General features: G+C 34.6%; 1 protein-coding gene across 8 annotated transcripts in view; it reads right to left on the minus strand.

Annotated features, from left to right (window-relative positions):
• C6H14orf39 (chromosome 6 C14orf39 homolog) overlaps positions 1-14,892 on the minus strand; it is an 85,291-nt gene that overhangs the window by 26,379 nt on the left and 44,020 nt on the right. For 7 of the 8 annotated variants that reach the window (XM_072761690.1, XM_026000567.2, XM_072761686.1 and 4 more), the window contains 6 exons: positions 8,217-8,404; positions 8,082-8,124; positions 5,637-5,757; positions 4,219-4,310; positions 2,460-2,593; positions 1,678-1,754 (listed from right to left, as the gene is read on the minus strand). In XM_072761690.1, the coding sequence (XP_072617791.1) occupies positions 1,678-1,754; positions 2,460-2,593; positions 4,219-4,310; positions 5,637-5,757; positions 8,082-8,124; positions 8,217-8,400 (651 nt within the window). In that variant the 5' untranslated portion in view covers positions 8,401-8,404. The remainder of the gene's footprint in view (positions 1-1,677; positions 1,755-2,459; positions 2,594-4,218; positions 4,311-5,636; positions 5,758-8,081; positions 8,125-8,216; positions 8,405-14,892) is intronic. The other variant, XM_072761687.1, reaches the window with a different exon arrangement.

Here is a 14,892-nt window from a genome sequence, read left to right on the forward strand (position 1 = left end):
TGATGAATCACTAAATCCTATACCTGAAACTAATATTACACTCTGTTTAGTAACTAGAATTTAAAAACTTGGAAGAGAAAAAAAGTATATGGCTGTATTTGTATATATCCCACAGAAGCACACTCTGTTGTATTTCTGATAATTGATTTGTTTGGAACTATTTATGACATCCTATTTATTTTCTATTTATAATGTGTTCTATTTTTTTTTAAAGATTTTATTTATTCACTCATGAGAGACACACACAGAGAGAGAGAGAGGCAGAGACACAGAGACACAGGCAGAGGGACAAGCAGGCTCCACGCAGGGAGCCCGACATGGGACTCGATCCCGGGGCCCCAGGATCACACCCCCGGTCAAAGACAGTGCCAAACCGCTGAGCCACCTGGGCTGCCCAGTTCTAGCTATTCTATCCACTCTCCCATTCGTGTCTTTGGTTAGACTAAGGTTTTATCTTTTTTCTTCTAACATTTTAAAACTTACACACTGTACTTCTCTTATGTTCGTTACCTTTACATGTTTAATACACAAGAATGAATTCACATTTTTCCAAAAATATATGTGAATCAGTATTTATTTCTTCTACCTCCATCCCCAAACAAAAAAAAAAACAAAAAAAACTTGGGTAAACTTTTGTTTCCTTCATTTATCTTCCCACCTTCATTCCATATTGATCTTGTGTGAAATTTAAGTACCAGATTTTTATATTTTTTGTCATTAATACATATTGAGAATTAGTAAGTTTCACTAATTACTTTGGTTATCAATACACCTCTATCTGTGTATATTAATTATGAATTAATGAAAGGCAATCATATTTTCCATTGAAAATTTCCCTCTGGATTATTTTCAGGGAGAATTTTCAGATGTGCCACACCAGAAGCTAGCTTTCTGTGTGGTATGTTCCTTGTTTTCCATAAGCATCAAGAATCCCCTAACGTACCATCTATTGCTCTAACCCAAGCTCCTATACTTACTGCTTCCACCTGGAGACAGTCATCCCCTTGCTGATGACTGCCCAAAGGCATAGGGGATATGAGATGAACAGGTTTTAACTAGCTTCCACTGAAGTAACCCAATCAATTACCTACTCATTGTCCCCTCAGCTATACCTTCTGCAAAAATATTGTATGCAAATCCTGGGCCACAATTTCCCTCTTCAATCCAATCCTGTTTTCCTCCTTCAGAAATATGTTTTTGGTCTACCAGGAACACAGCTTGGTTTGTTTGGTTGGGGCTTTTTTTGTTGTTGGTTTTTGTTTTTTGTTTTTCTGAGAGAAAGAGTGAGAGAGAACATGCAAGGGAGAGGCCACGGCAGAAGGAGAGAAAGGCTCCATGCCCAGCATGGTGCTGAATTCAGGGCTTAACCTCATAACCCTGAGATCATAACCTGAGCCAAATTCTAGTCAGTCAGCTCCCCAGGGCTTGGTATTGTAAAATATCTTTTGTATTTTTAAGAGTGAGAAGGTCACAGTCTATGTTCAGACTGCCATATTGACATTCTTTTTAAGGTTTTTAGACCTTGAGGTTGTAGTATCAGCTGAGTTAATATATTTATAACACACACACACACACACACACACACACACAAACCCATGTTCTAAATGCAGTACATTGCCTATCTCATTTAATGCAAGCAAATATTTAATGTATACTATGAAAAAAGAAAATGCCTACCTGCATCTTGTTTTCTTTCTGTCTAAAATCAATATTGGCAAGCTTTGCATGCTTCACAGAACTTTCTTCTTTTTTATCTAGATTATTAAATTGTACAACTTCAAATGAATTCCAGAGACAGAATCAATATTTATGCCCAACATTCAACCTACCCTTATAATTTAAAAAATCAAGTTACATGAACATTTAAATTAAAATATAGAAATGTGAAAATCCTACATAACTTTTAATTCCTCACTATATATATATACCAGTTATTACAATAAGCATGAATGTAAAAAGAAAGCCAGCTTACAAAATTACATCTTTATAATAAGGAACCAAAAACGACTAGAAGAAAAAGAACAGCTAATGCAGTTAATCTACTACAATGTAGTTAATCTAATCTGTGGATCCACTGAATGAAATATGATTCAAATATCTTAGTGACTAAGTCACAAATACCATTAACACAAGTCTGCTACCCACTTTAATTATACATACTGATAACACAACTTCTCAAATGAAAAATTTATTATTATTCATCCTCTTCTGACAGCTGTGCAACCAGACAAGAATACTTTATTATCTTCTGAGTGATTTTTTTTAGAGAAAAAACTTTGCTATAGACCGCATAACTTGTTTGCTCTCAGAAAGAATCAAACTGGTACTTTCTTGAGTCTACCAGTCTCTAGTATTGTTTGTTCTTGCCTACACCACATTATAACAAAAATTGCTTCTATTTCTTCTTCTATGTGTTTGCAGAGAAAATTAAGCTTTTAAATAATGAACAGATACTGTACCTATAACTTCTGGTTCTGAAGAATGCATCTTCATTGGTCTGACTAATTTCTGAGATTCATATGGAAGAAATAATTGACTGTTTTGAGGGGCTTTATTCAATATAAGTATATGTTGTTCATCTTTTTCAAAAATTCTAAAAGTGAATTACATTAAATATTTAGTAAGTAGAAAATTAATATATTTTAAAGCTAGGAGAGATATTTATGTACTTTAGTTTAAAATCATTTTGCAGACAGTGAAACTGAGCCCCAGAAAATTTAACAAATCTGCCCAATATTATTAAATTACTTACTGGTGTCACAACTAAAGCACACTTTTCCTGATTAAGTCCAGTGCTCTTTTCGACATACCAAACTCTTGTTTTTAAAACACAATCATTTTTAAAGAATTTCTAAACCTGTCAAAAACATTTTAACCAAAACTTATCCACAAAAAGCATGCCATAAATTTCATAGTACTTTAAACTTTAAAAATAATTATTCAGAAACAAATCAGCTAGCATGAATCTAGAAATCACTAAAACAATATTATAATCATAAATATGTCTTTAAAGTTTTTTACTGGAAGAATAATTTCATTGAATTTTTCCTAAATTAAAGAAATAATTTTAACTATTGATTGTTAAATAACTTAAAAATGATGTTATTTATCAAAACAGACATTAAGTAAAAAATAAGTTCCTCTCAATATAGAGGGGTTTTACAATACTATAACATTGTCAATGAAGTGGAATTCTGTACATGTACTTATTTTTCTAATCGACTTTTTCACAGAATTAAAGACACATTATTATGGTTGCGAGAAGTGGAAGGGGGGAATCAAGAAAATAATAGATCCAAAGAAGTGAGATATGAGAAATTAACTTGGGAGAGGAAAGTGTTGAAAAGTCAGGACAATAGTAATGGAGCCTAAAGAGACGACTTTAAGAATTATAAAGGATACAGGCAGAAAGAGAAGAGACAGAATCAGAAACAGCAACAGCAATACACCTATTTTTCTGCCACACAATAACAGACAAAATCAATCTATTTTTTTTTAATGCCCCCACCACTGATGTCTACTTTTTCACCATTAGGAGGAAAGACAAGGAAACATATTATTCCACAGATTCAATAGCATTTTGATTCATCTTTACTCTCTGTGGCAAAAGAACTAATCAAGCTGGTGACAGGATGATAAAAAGGTAAATACAAGACTGTTCCCACTACTGTTCCTGTTTTATTCCTACTGGTGACTCATCATGGAAAACTCAATGAAATGTACAATGACAGGTTATAAAACAGCAAATGTGCTGCTACTACGTTATTTCTCTACACATTATCCTTGTCCTTGCTAAGTAACAAGTGTATTTGAATGTTAGTCTATAATATTTAAAGGTAAAATCAGTATTTTTCATAAGAAATAAGCAGAAAATAGCCTACACAAAAATTTATATAGATTCTATGTGAATATTAGTGGTTTGGGATAGAATATAGAATCAAATGCTCAGATGCAGAATAACCATTCATAAAACCCAAACCCATTTTAAAGTTTACCTAGGGGCGCCTGGGTGGCTCAGTCAGTTGAGCATCCAACTCTTGATCTCAGGTCAGGTCATGATCTCAGTCAGGCTCATGAGATCAAGCCCTGGATCCAGCTCCACACTCAGTATAGAGACTGCGTGAGATTCTCCTTCCCTTGCCTTCTGCCTCTCCCCCTGCTCATATATGCTCTTTCCCTAAATAAATAAAACCTTAAAAAAATAAAGTTTACCAATACCTTTCTTTCAATTCCTTTCTCTTTTCCATGTGTTTATTTTTTTCTTCCAGAGTTTCTGCAAGATTCCTAGTTTCATGAAATCTTGCAATCTGCTAAAAAATAAAATGACGAAACAAAATAATTATCTGCAAAGCATTAAGAAACATATGCTTCAACTAATGAATATGATTTTTTCTATATAATCACAGAATTTATGCTTTTGTGGCATTAGGTATCTTTTAGTGAAAGTTGCTAAAACAGGGTAAAAATTAACAACAAATCATACTCCTTTAACTTTTCCTTACAACTCCATTAGCAAACCTAGATTCAATGAACTTCCATTTTCTTTTTTATTTTTTTTTTAAGATTTTATTTATTTATTCATGAGAGACACAGAGAGAGAAAGAGAGGCAAAGACACAGGCAAAGGGAGAAACAGGCTCCATGCAGGGAGCCTGATGTGGGACTCAATCCCGGGTCTCCAGGATCACACCCGGGGCCGAAGGCAGGTGCCAAACCGCTGAGCCACTGGGAATCCCCTCCATTTTCTCTTTTAAAAAGGACAGTCAGAAGCAAAGTAGGTATCAATTTCCTATATATAGATATAGTTACCATATATTTTAAAGGAAGTAGCATCTACTTTGTTTTTATTACTAAAATGATTTTATTGCTATTTGGAACCTTATAGCTACGAATGGTAAATATATCTTCTTTAATAGACTTTTCAAAAAATTCAGAAAATTAGCTATTCAGTTTTTTTCTCAGAATTTGGAAGTGACTTCGATGAGTTCTCAGTCAATTAAAACCATTTCAATAGATGACACTAAACATGTATTCAAGAAAATACATGCACCACCAATCTTAAAGGCTAAACTAGTTCTAGCTAAGCTCTATAGATTATAGCCATAAATTTTCAAGATTAAATTCTCTGAACAATCCACTGTCTTGTTCTCTTTTTTAACAACATTGTTGTAAGCCCTTTTAGTGCCTTTAAATTCCTGTTCTTAAGCTGCATCTTGTTCTTTATTGATCTTTTTTCAGCTGCCAAAGAAAACTGTTCCCTAAAACTCATAACTAAATATACTCAGTACCTAAAACATATTTTGGCTCCAAAGGCAATCTAAGGTAAATAAGTTATCATAAGTCTTTCTCCACGGGGTGCCTGGGTGGCTCAGCCAGTTAAGTGTCCACCTTCAGTTTAGGTCATGATCCCAGGATCCTAGGATGGAGCCCCCACTAAGCAGGGATCCCACTTCTCCCTCTGCTCCTCCCCGTGCTCATGCTTCCTCTCTTTCTCTCAAATAAATAAATAAAATCTTTTTTAAAAATAAGTCTTTCTCCATACTTAGGCTCTTTAGAAACAGCTCTTCTAAGACTGTTGACTAACAGCATTATACTTATACATTAATACATACACTAGACATATTTAAAAATATATACCTGGTTTAAATAATTAATTTCTATTTCCACTTCATCTACTTCTTTCTTCAATTCAGATGAACTTTTGGAAAAATTGCTGGCATGTTTAAGAATATCTTGTGTTTTACATCTCACATTAACACTTTCATGTTAAGGAATTTTGTTATGGGAGTAAATTTTACATTTATAATATATGTACCATATCAGAAATAGTTAATATTATGTAACGTTATATATATGTTCCATGTAAGCAATAAGCAACAATAACAGTACCTGAAAATAGAGATAAAGCTAACATAAACATTTTGCTGACAAAGATAATTTATTGCTTACCTACGTTATATATTGAGCAAATTATGTTATATATTGAGCAAACATTTCATCTAAAATATTTGTTAGAATTTTTTCTTTCACTTAAATAATTATATGTGGTTTTTTTGCTTTTGTTTTTTTACCCAAGTTCATCATGTCATTTGGCATGATTAATAATACATAATCAATTCAGATCCAAATTTAAATTCTTGTGTTTCCATTATTTCTTTATTCCAAAGCCAACATTTATTTTAATCCACCTGGGGTGCCTGCATGGCTCAGTCAGTTGGGTGTCTGACTCTTGATTTTGGTTCAGGTCCTCGTCTTCGGGTCATGGGACCGAGCCCCACAGTGGGGCTCCATGTTCAGCAGGGAGTCTGCTTGAAATTTTCTCTCTCCCTTTGCCCCTCCTGTCCACACACACACATATGCTCTCTCTAAAATAATAAATATATATTTTAAAAATATAAATAAATAGCTAGATAGATAGATAAAATAAAAATCCAGTGAAAAATTAGTGAAAGGGAATAAAGGGAAAGGAGAGAAAATGAGTGAAAATATCAGTGAGGGTGACAAAACATGAGAGACACCTAACTCTGGGAAACGAACAAGAGGTAGTAGAAAGGGAGGTGGATGGGGGGTTGGGGTGACTAGGTGATGGGCACTGAGGGAGGGCACTTGGCAGGATGAGCACTGGGTGTTATGCTATATGTTGGCAAATTGAACTCCAATTTAAAAAATAAATAAATAAATAAATAAATAAATAAATATCCACCCAATTTCCCTTTTCTTGCTCTGTAAGGTTCATCAGTGCAGCCTGCAGGGCTTAAAAGACAGCTAGATCTTCCATCTGGTCTTTCTGCATGGACTGGATTTATACCCAATTTTAAGTAGAGAATTTCTCACCTGTTAACAGACATCTTGCATGGTTATTAACTACTACAATTTCCTAAGTTACTCTGCAAACCATTAAGGAGAAATTAAAAATTAATAGAATAGTGGTAGTGAACAAGAACTCCAGAGAAAACCTGTCTATTTAAGGCAGAATATTTCCTACTCTGCCTTAAAATACATAATATATATGCTAGAATGTAATGAATATAATTTTAATGCTATATTATTATAAAAAGTATACATAAAATTTTTACATAGACTTTTTTTTACATAGACATTTAAATCCTAATGTTCAATTCTCCCTACCTCCATCACCTCTTCTTGTTTCTCACATAATCTTGTATTTTATCCCTTCCTACATCAAACTTCCTAACCTCCTGCTATACTTCATGTATCAACCAATTTCTGTCTCTTCCCATTGAGAAATTACAACACAGATAGGCAGCAAATGAACAACTAAAAACAGGGTAAACTAAAATCTAAACGTGAAGAGAACAAAGAGCTAAGGAGTTAAAAGGATAATTTACGATAAAAGGTAGAATGCAGGGATAAAGAAGTCTTAGTACAAACAGTGGAGTTATAATCTGATAGGAAAGCATATGAAGGATTGTAGAGGTTGGAAGAGGATTAAAGTTCTAAGTTCATCATCAGGGAAAATCTCCTGGACAAACAGATGAGACTTAGACCAATTAAGAATTACTTAATCATCTAAGACAATGCCACTGTATTAGAATTATTTGTTTACATGTCTGTCTCCCCTACTAAAATGTGAGGCCTTTGCAAGAAAGTTCTGTATCTTTTTGAGCATTGCCTGGCACAATATCCAATGAATTACTATAGGTCAGTAGATAATTGTGACTCACCTTATCACCTTCCATCCTAACAAATAATAATTCAACTGATTTAACTGGAATTCTTTCTTTGGTAAGTCAGACCAAGATGACTTTTTCATTGTTTTTTTTTTTTTTTTTTTGCTAAGATACAACACTTAGATACATATACCACTTTATGCTCATTAGAATTGCTTGCTTCTGATCACATGCACATGTATGAAAACTAACCTCAAATGACCTTCAAAGTAACGTGTAAGTTTTTTTAAACAAAAATCTCGCAAATTGAACTCCAATAAAATATATATATATATATATAATTTAAAAACTCCAAATCCATTTGATTCTTACAAGGGAAATACAATAACAATTAAAATACAGAAATAATATTTATCTAACAAAATTATAGGTAGAAATACTTTGTGGATACATATGTAATGTCCATTTAGTAAGCGATGGAAAAGGAGCAGGCACTGAAAAACAAAATCATACTTCAGTCTGATTCATTATTTTTTCATTACGAAGATATCATTATTTAAACAATATATAACAAAAATGTTAATACCTAGAAATTCCATAAAGATAGTTTCATTCATTTTTAGTTGTTCAGTACAAGCCAACACTCTATTTTGAATTTCTTCATGTTCTCTTTTCTTCTTATAATATTCATGTGAAAGGGGTGTTTCTGAATATTTTAATTGATATTGCTTCAAAACATCTTTATACTGACATATATAACCATGGTACATTTTTCTGTTAAAATTAAAAGAAATAATGTCAATATAACAAGAATATATCTAAAAACTTTCTAAGTATCACCTGTTAAAGTCTAGTAAGTTAAGCATAAAAGGCAAGCCAAATACCAACTTATCCCTATTCCCTCAATACTGTCTGCCCTTGGGCAGCCCTGGTGGCTCAGCGATTTAGCGCTGCTTCAGCCCAGGGCCTGATCCTGGAGACCTCGAATCGAGTCCCATATCAGACTCCCTGCATGGAACCTGCTTCTCCCTCTGCCTGTGTCTCTGCCTCTCTCTCTCTCTCTTTCTTTCTGTGTCTCTCGTGAATAAATAAAATCTTAAAAAAAAAAAAAATACTGTCTGCCCTTCAAATTTTCCTAAACTCTATCACATTTTTCAACTGTCTAGTCTTTCTTTTCACTACCTGAGTGATTCATTCCTTAATCCTCTTCAATTTAACTTTTACTCTCACCATTCCAAAGAAACTACCCTTCCCAAGATCACCAATGATCTAATTGTCTAACTCAGTGATCTTTTTATTTCTCATCCTAATTGACATTGCAGAACCTACATTTTTTAAGTTTTTATTTAGATTCCAGTTAGTTAACATACTGTGTAATATTAGTTTCAGATATAAAATATAATTATTCCATTCATCACCCAGCCTCACAACAAGTGGACTCCTTAATTCCCGTCACCTATTTAACCCATCCTTCCACCTACCTCTCCTCTGGTAGTCATCAGTTTGTTTTCTATAGTTAAGAGTCTGTTTCTCAGTTTGCCTCCCTCTCTCTTTTTCCCCCTTTGTTATTTGTTTCTTAAATTCCACATATATGTGAAATTATATGGTATTTGTCTTTCTGGGGTTTTTTTGTTTTTGTTTTTGTTTTTGTTTTGCTTAACATAATATTCTCTAGCTCCATCCATGTCATTGCAAGTGGCAAGATTTCATTCTTTTTATGTCTGAGTAATATTCCATTGTATATAGGTACTATATATTCTTTATCCATTCATCAGTTGATGGATACTTGAGCTGTTTCCATAATTTGGTTATTGTAGATGATACTACTATAAACATTGGCGTGCATGTGTCCCTTTGAATTACTATTTTTTCATTCTTTGGGCAAATACTTAGTAGTGCAATTGCTGGATCATAGAGGAGTTCTGTTTCTAACTTTTTGAGGAACCTCCATACTGTTTTCCAGAGTAGCAGCACAATCTAGCATTTCTACCAACAGTGCAGGAGAGTTTCCCTTTCTCTACACCCTTGCCAACACATGGTTGTTTCTTGTGTTACTGATACTTGGAACTTCATCAAAATAAAAAGCTTTTGCACAGCAAAGGAAACAGTAAACTAAAAGGCAACCTATGGAATGGGAGAAGATATTTGCAAATGACGTATCTGATAAGGGGTTAGTACCCATAATATATAAAGAACTTATAAAAGTCAACATCCAAAAATGAATAATTCAATTAAAAATGGGCAGAACACATGAATAGACATTTTTCCAAAGAAGATATATAGAGAGCCAACAGATACATGAAAAGATGCTCAACATTACTCATCATCAGGGAAACACAAATTAGAACTACAATGAGAACATGGTTCTTCCAATGACTTCCTGATCTCTATCCTCCTGGAGTTTTCAGTTTCTACTCTCCTCAGTTCAGCTATCTCTATAACTATGCCTTTTAAGTCTTCAATTCTCTAAGCTGGCATTTTAACAGAAGATCATGTTTTATGTATTAGAACTCTGGGTTCATAATCATTATTATACAAACCATTAATTATTTTATGAAGAAAATTACAGCAGTTTGGAGGCACTCCTCCAGTCCAACTCACGTAGAGATAGGTGGTCACCTATTTGGGCACAAGTCTTGAGTGGGAGAGTTAATTCTTGCAAAAGGATATTAATTCTTCCATCTCATTTTTTTTTGCTAATCCTAACCTATGGGCCAAATCTAACCTGTCACCTGTTTTTGTATGGCCCGTGAGCTAAAAATAATCTTTGAATTTTAAAATTATTGAATAAGTCATCATAATATTTCATGACACATCAAAATTATATGAAATTCAAGCTATAATATCCACAAATAAAAGTTTTATTAGAACACATTCATTTACATATTGTCTAAAGTTGTCCTTGCATTACAACAGCGGGTTAAGTATCAACAGAGACTATATAACAAGTAGCCTAAAATATTTACTATCTGGCATTTTATTTTAAAAATAAGTTTGCCAATCCTAATCTACAACAATGAGAACGTTCAATCCAGGTTCATTATAGCAAATATATTATTAGATCCTTTTTGCTCAATTTTTGTCAAATACTTAGTTTTAAGAAATATTCATTGAAAATTTTCTAAAAATATATATAGTCCTTATGTTCCTAATAATTCTATAAGTTTTCTAAATCAAGACATATTATATGGTGGAAATTTATTTAAAGATACTAAAATGATGATCTCATCTTAGTAGATGAGAAAACAAGAATAGTTTTCATAAATGCTTGTATACTGAGGAAAAAAATAAGGATAACAACATTGTACTGGTCAGCAGATCTGAATTTTCTGAACGTTTTGATTTCTTAATAATGAAAAACTTTTAACTTAATAACTCTGTCACCTTTTCAAAATAAAGCAGTTGAGCCCAAAACAAACTCCTATTCCTCTAAATGTGTATTTGCTAATTAATCCCTCACTTCTTGGGGAATTGGTCCAGGGAAGAAGGAAATACCTATTAGAAAACTGAGTCTGAGTCACCAGTTTCTATATTCATGCCCACTCTTCTTATACGCTCCATACAGGGACTTTAGCAGACACCAGCAGAGCCAAGTCATGATTCAAGAAGAACCGTGACTATCTCATCTGTTGCCAACAATACTAGTCTTCATGAATGTCTTGAATGGAAGATTAGGGAAAACAAGAAGAAAATTACAGCAGTTTGGAGGCACTCCTCCAGTCCAACTCAGGTAGAGATAGGTGGTCACCTATTTGACCACAAGTCTTGAGTGGGACTTTCAAATTATTGAAAAAGTCATCATAATATTTCATGATACATAAAATTATATGAAATTTGTTACTATTACTTTAGTCCCTACCTTCTCTTAAGACTCATTTTTAAATATAAAGGTCATTATAGTCTAGATTTTGCATGTTTGTTTGTTTGTTTGTTTCAAATAAATCAATTTCCTTTATTAGCTTCCTTTCTTTATCACTTGTTTTTACTGTATGTTTTGTGGATCAAGTTAATCATTTTCATGTAAAGATCAATCTCAATATGTGCTTTTATTGAAAGTTGTCAGATTTTGTGGTGAAGTCAAATTCTAGAGAAAGATGGGAAATTATATATTAGACTTTTGTTGTTTCCAGCCACCCATCCATTCTATGGCTTTTTTTTTTTAATTAATTTTTATTGGTGTTCAATTTACCAACATACAGAAAAACACCCAGTGCTCATCCCGTCAAGTGTCCGCCTCAGTGCCCGTCACCCATTCCCCTCCACCACCCGCCCTCCTCCCCTTCCACCACCCCTAGTTCGTTTCCCAGAGTTAGGAGTCTTTATGTTCTGTCTCCCATCCTGATATTTCCCAACATTTCTTTTCCTTTCCATTATATTCCCTTTCACTATTATTTATATTCCCCAAATGAATGAGAACATACACTGTTTGTCCTTCTCCGATTGATTTATTTCACTCAGCATAATACCCTCCAGTTCCATCCACGTTGAAGCAAATGGTGGGTATTTGTCGTTTCTAATCGCTGAGTAATATTCCATTGTATACATAAACCACATCTTCTTTATCCATTCATCTTTCGATGGACACCGAGGCTCCTTCCACAGTTTGGCTATTGTGGCCATTGCTGCTAGAAACATCGGGGTGCAGGTGTCCTGACGTTTCATTGCATCTGAATCTTTGGGGTAAATCCCCAACAGTGCAATTGCTGGGTCGTAGGGCAGGTCTATTTTTAACTCTTTGAGGAACCTCCACACAGTTTTCCAGAGTGGCTGCACCAGTTCACAGTCCCACCAACAGTGTAAGAGGGTTCCCTTTTCTCCGCATCCTCTCCAACATTTGTTGTTTCCTGCCTTGTTAATTTTCCCCATTCTCACTGGTGTGAGGTGGTATCTCATTGTGGTTTTGATTTGTATTTCCCTGATGGCAAGTGATGCAGAGCATTTTCTCATGTGCATGTTGGCCATGTCCATGTCTTCCTCTGTGAGATTTCTCTTCATGTCTTTTGCCCATTTCATGATTAGATTGTTTGTTTCTTTGCTGTTGAGTTTAATAAGTTCTTTATAGATCTTGGAAACTAGCCCTTTATCTGATATGTCATTTGCAAATATCTTCTCCCATTCTGTAGGTTGTCTTTTAGTTTTGTTGACTGTATCCTTTGCTGTGCAAAAGCTTCTTATCTTGATGAAGTCCCAATAGTTCATTTTTGCTTTTGTTTCTTTTGCCTTTGTGGATGTATCTTGCAAGAAGTTACTGTGGCCGAGTTCAAAAAGGGTGTTGCCTGTGTTCTCTTCTATGATTTTGATGGACTCTTGTCTCACATTTAGATCTCTCATCCATTTTGAGTTTATCTTTGTGTATGGTGAAAGAGAGTGGTCCAGTTTCATTCTTCTGCATGTGGATGTCCAATTTTCCCAGCACCATTTATTGAAGAGACTGTCTTTCTTCCAATGGATAGTCTTTCCTCCTTTATCGAATATTAGATGACCATACATTTCAGGGTCCACTTCTGGGTTCTCTATTCTGTTCCATTGATCTATATGTCTGTTTTTGTGCCAGTACCACACTGTCTTGATGATCACAGCTTTGTAGTACAACCTGAAATCTGGCATTGTGATGCCCCCAGCTATGGTTTTCTTTTTTAAAATTCCCCTGGCTATTCGGGGTCTTTTCTGATTCCACACAAATCTTAAAATAATTTGTTCTAACTCTCTGAAGAAAGTCCATGGTATTTTGATAGGGATTGCATTAAACGTGTAAATTGCCCTGGGTAACATTGACATTTTCACAATATTAATTCTGCCAATCCATGAGCATGGAATATTTTTCCATCTCTTTGTGTCTTCCTCAATTTCTTTCAGAAGTGTTCTATAGTTTTTAGGGTATAGATCCTTCACCTCTTTGGTTAGGTTTATTCCTAGGGATCTTATGCTTTTGGGTGCAATTGTAAATGGGATTGACTCCTTAATTTCTCTTTCTTCAGTCTCATTGTTAGTGTATAGAAATGCCATTGATTTCTGGGCATTGATTTTGTATCCTGCCACGCTACCAAACTGCTGTATGAGTTCTAGCAATCTTGGGGTGGAGGCTTTTGGGTTTTCTATGTAGAGTATCATGTCATCGGTGAAGAGGGAGAGTTGGACTTCTTCTTTGCCAATTTGAATGCCTTTAATGTCTTTTTGTTGTCTGATTGCTGAGGCGAGGACTTCCAGAACTATGTTGAACAGCAGTGGTGAGAGTGGACATCCCTGTCTTGTTCCTGATCTTAGGGGAAAGGCTCCCAGTGCTTCCCCATTGAGAATGATATTTGCTGTGGGCTTTTCGTAGATTGCTTTTAAGATGTCGAGGAAAGTTCCCTCTATCCCAACACTCTGAAGGGTTTTGATCAGGAATGGATGCTGTATTTTGTCAAATGCTTTCTCTGCATCTAATGAGAGTATCATATGGTTCTTGGTTTTTCTCTTGCTGATATGATCTATCACATTGATGGTTTTATGAGTGTTGAACCAGTCTTGTGTCCCGGGGATAAATCCTACTTGGTCATGGTGAATAATTTTCTTAATGTGTTGTTGGATCCTATTGGCTAGTATCTTGTTGAGAATTTTTGCATCCATGTTCATCAGGGATATTGGTCTGTAATTCTCCTTTTTGGTGGGGTCTTTGTCTGGTTTTGGAATTAAGGTGATGCTGGCCTCATAGGATGAGTTTGGAAGTACTCCATCTCTTTCTATCTTTCCAAACAGCTTTAGTAGAATAGGTATGGTTTCTTCTTTAAACGTTTGATAGAATTCCCCTGGGAAGCCATCTGGTCCTGGACTTTTGTGTCTTGGGAGGTTTTTGATGACTGCTTCAATTTCCTCCCTGGTTATTGGCCTGTTCAGGTTTTCTATTTCTTCCTGCTCCAGTTTTGGTAGTTGTGGCTTTCCAGGAATGCGTCCATTTCTTCTAGATTTCCTAATTTATTGGCATACAGCTGTTCATAATATGTTTTTAAAATCGTTTGTATTTCCTTGGTGTTGGTAGTGATCTCTCCTTTTTCATTCATGATTTTATTGAGTCTTCTCTCTCTTCTTTTTAATAAGGTTGGCTAATGGTTTATCTATCTTATTAATTCTTTCAAAGAACCAACTCCTGCTTCTGTTGATCTGTTCCACAGTTCTTTTGGTCTCGATTTCATTTAGTTCTGCTCGAATTTTAATTAACTCTCTTCTTCTGCTGGGCGTTGGGTCCATTTGTTGGTTTTTCTCTAGTTCCTTTATGTGTAAGG

Source organism: Vulpes vulpes, chromosome 6 (assembly GCF_048418805.1).
Source record: "Vulpes vulpes isolate BD-2025 chromosome 6, VulVul3, whole genome shotgun sequence".
Taxonomy (NCBI): domain Eukaryota; kingdom Metazoa; phylum Chordata; class Mammalia; order Carnivora; family Canidae; genus Vulpes; species Vulpes vulpes.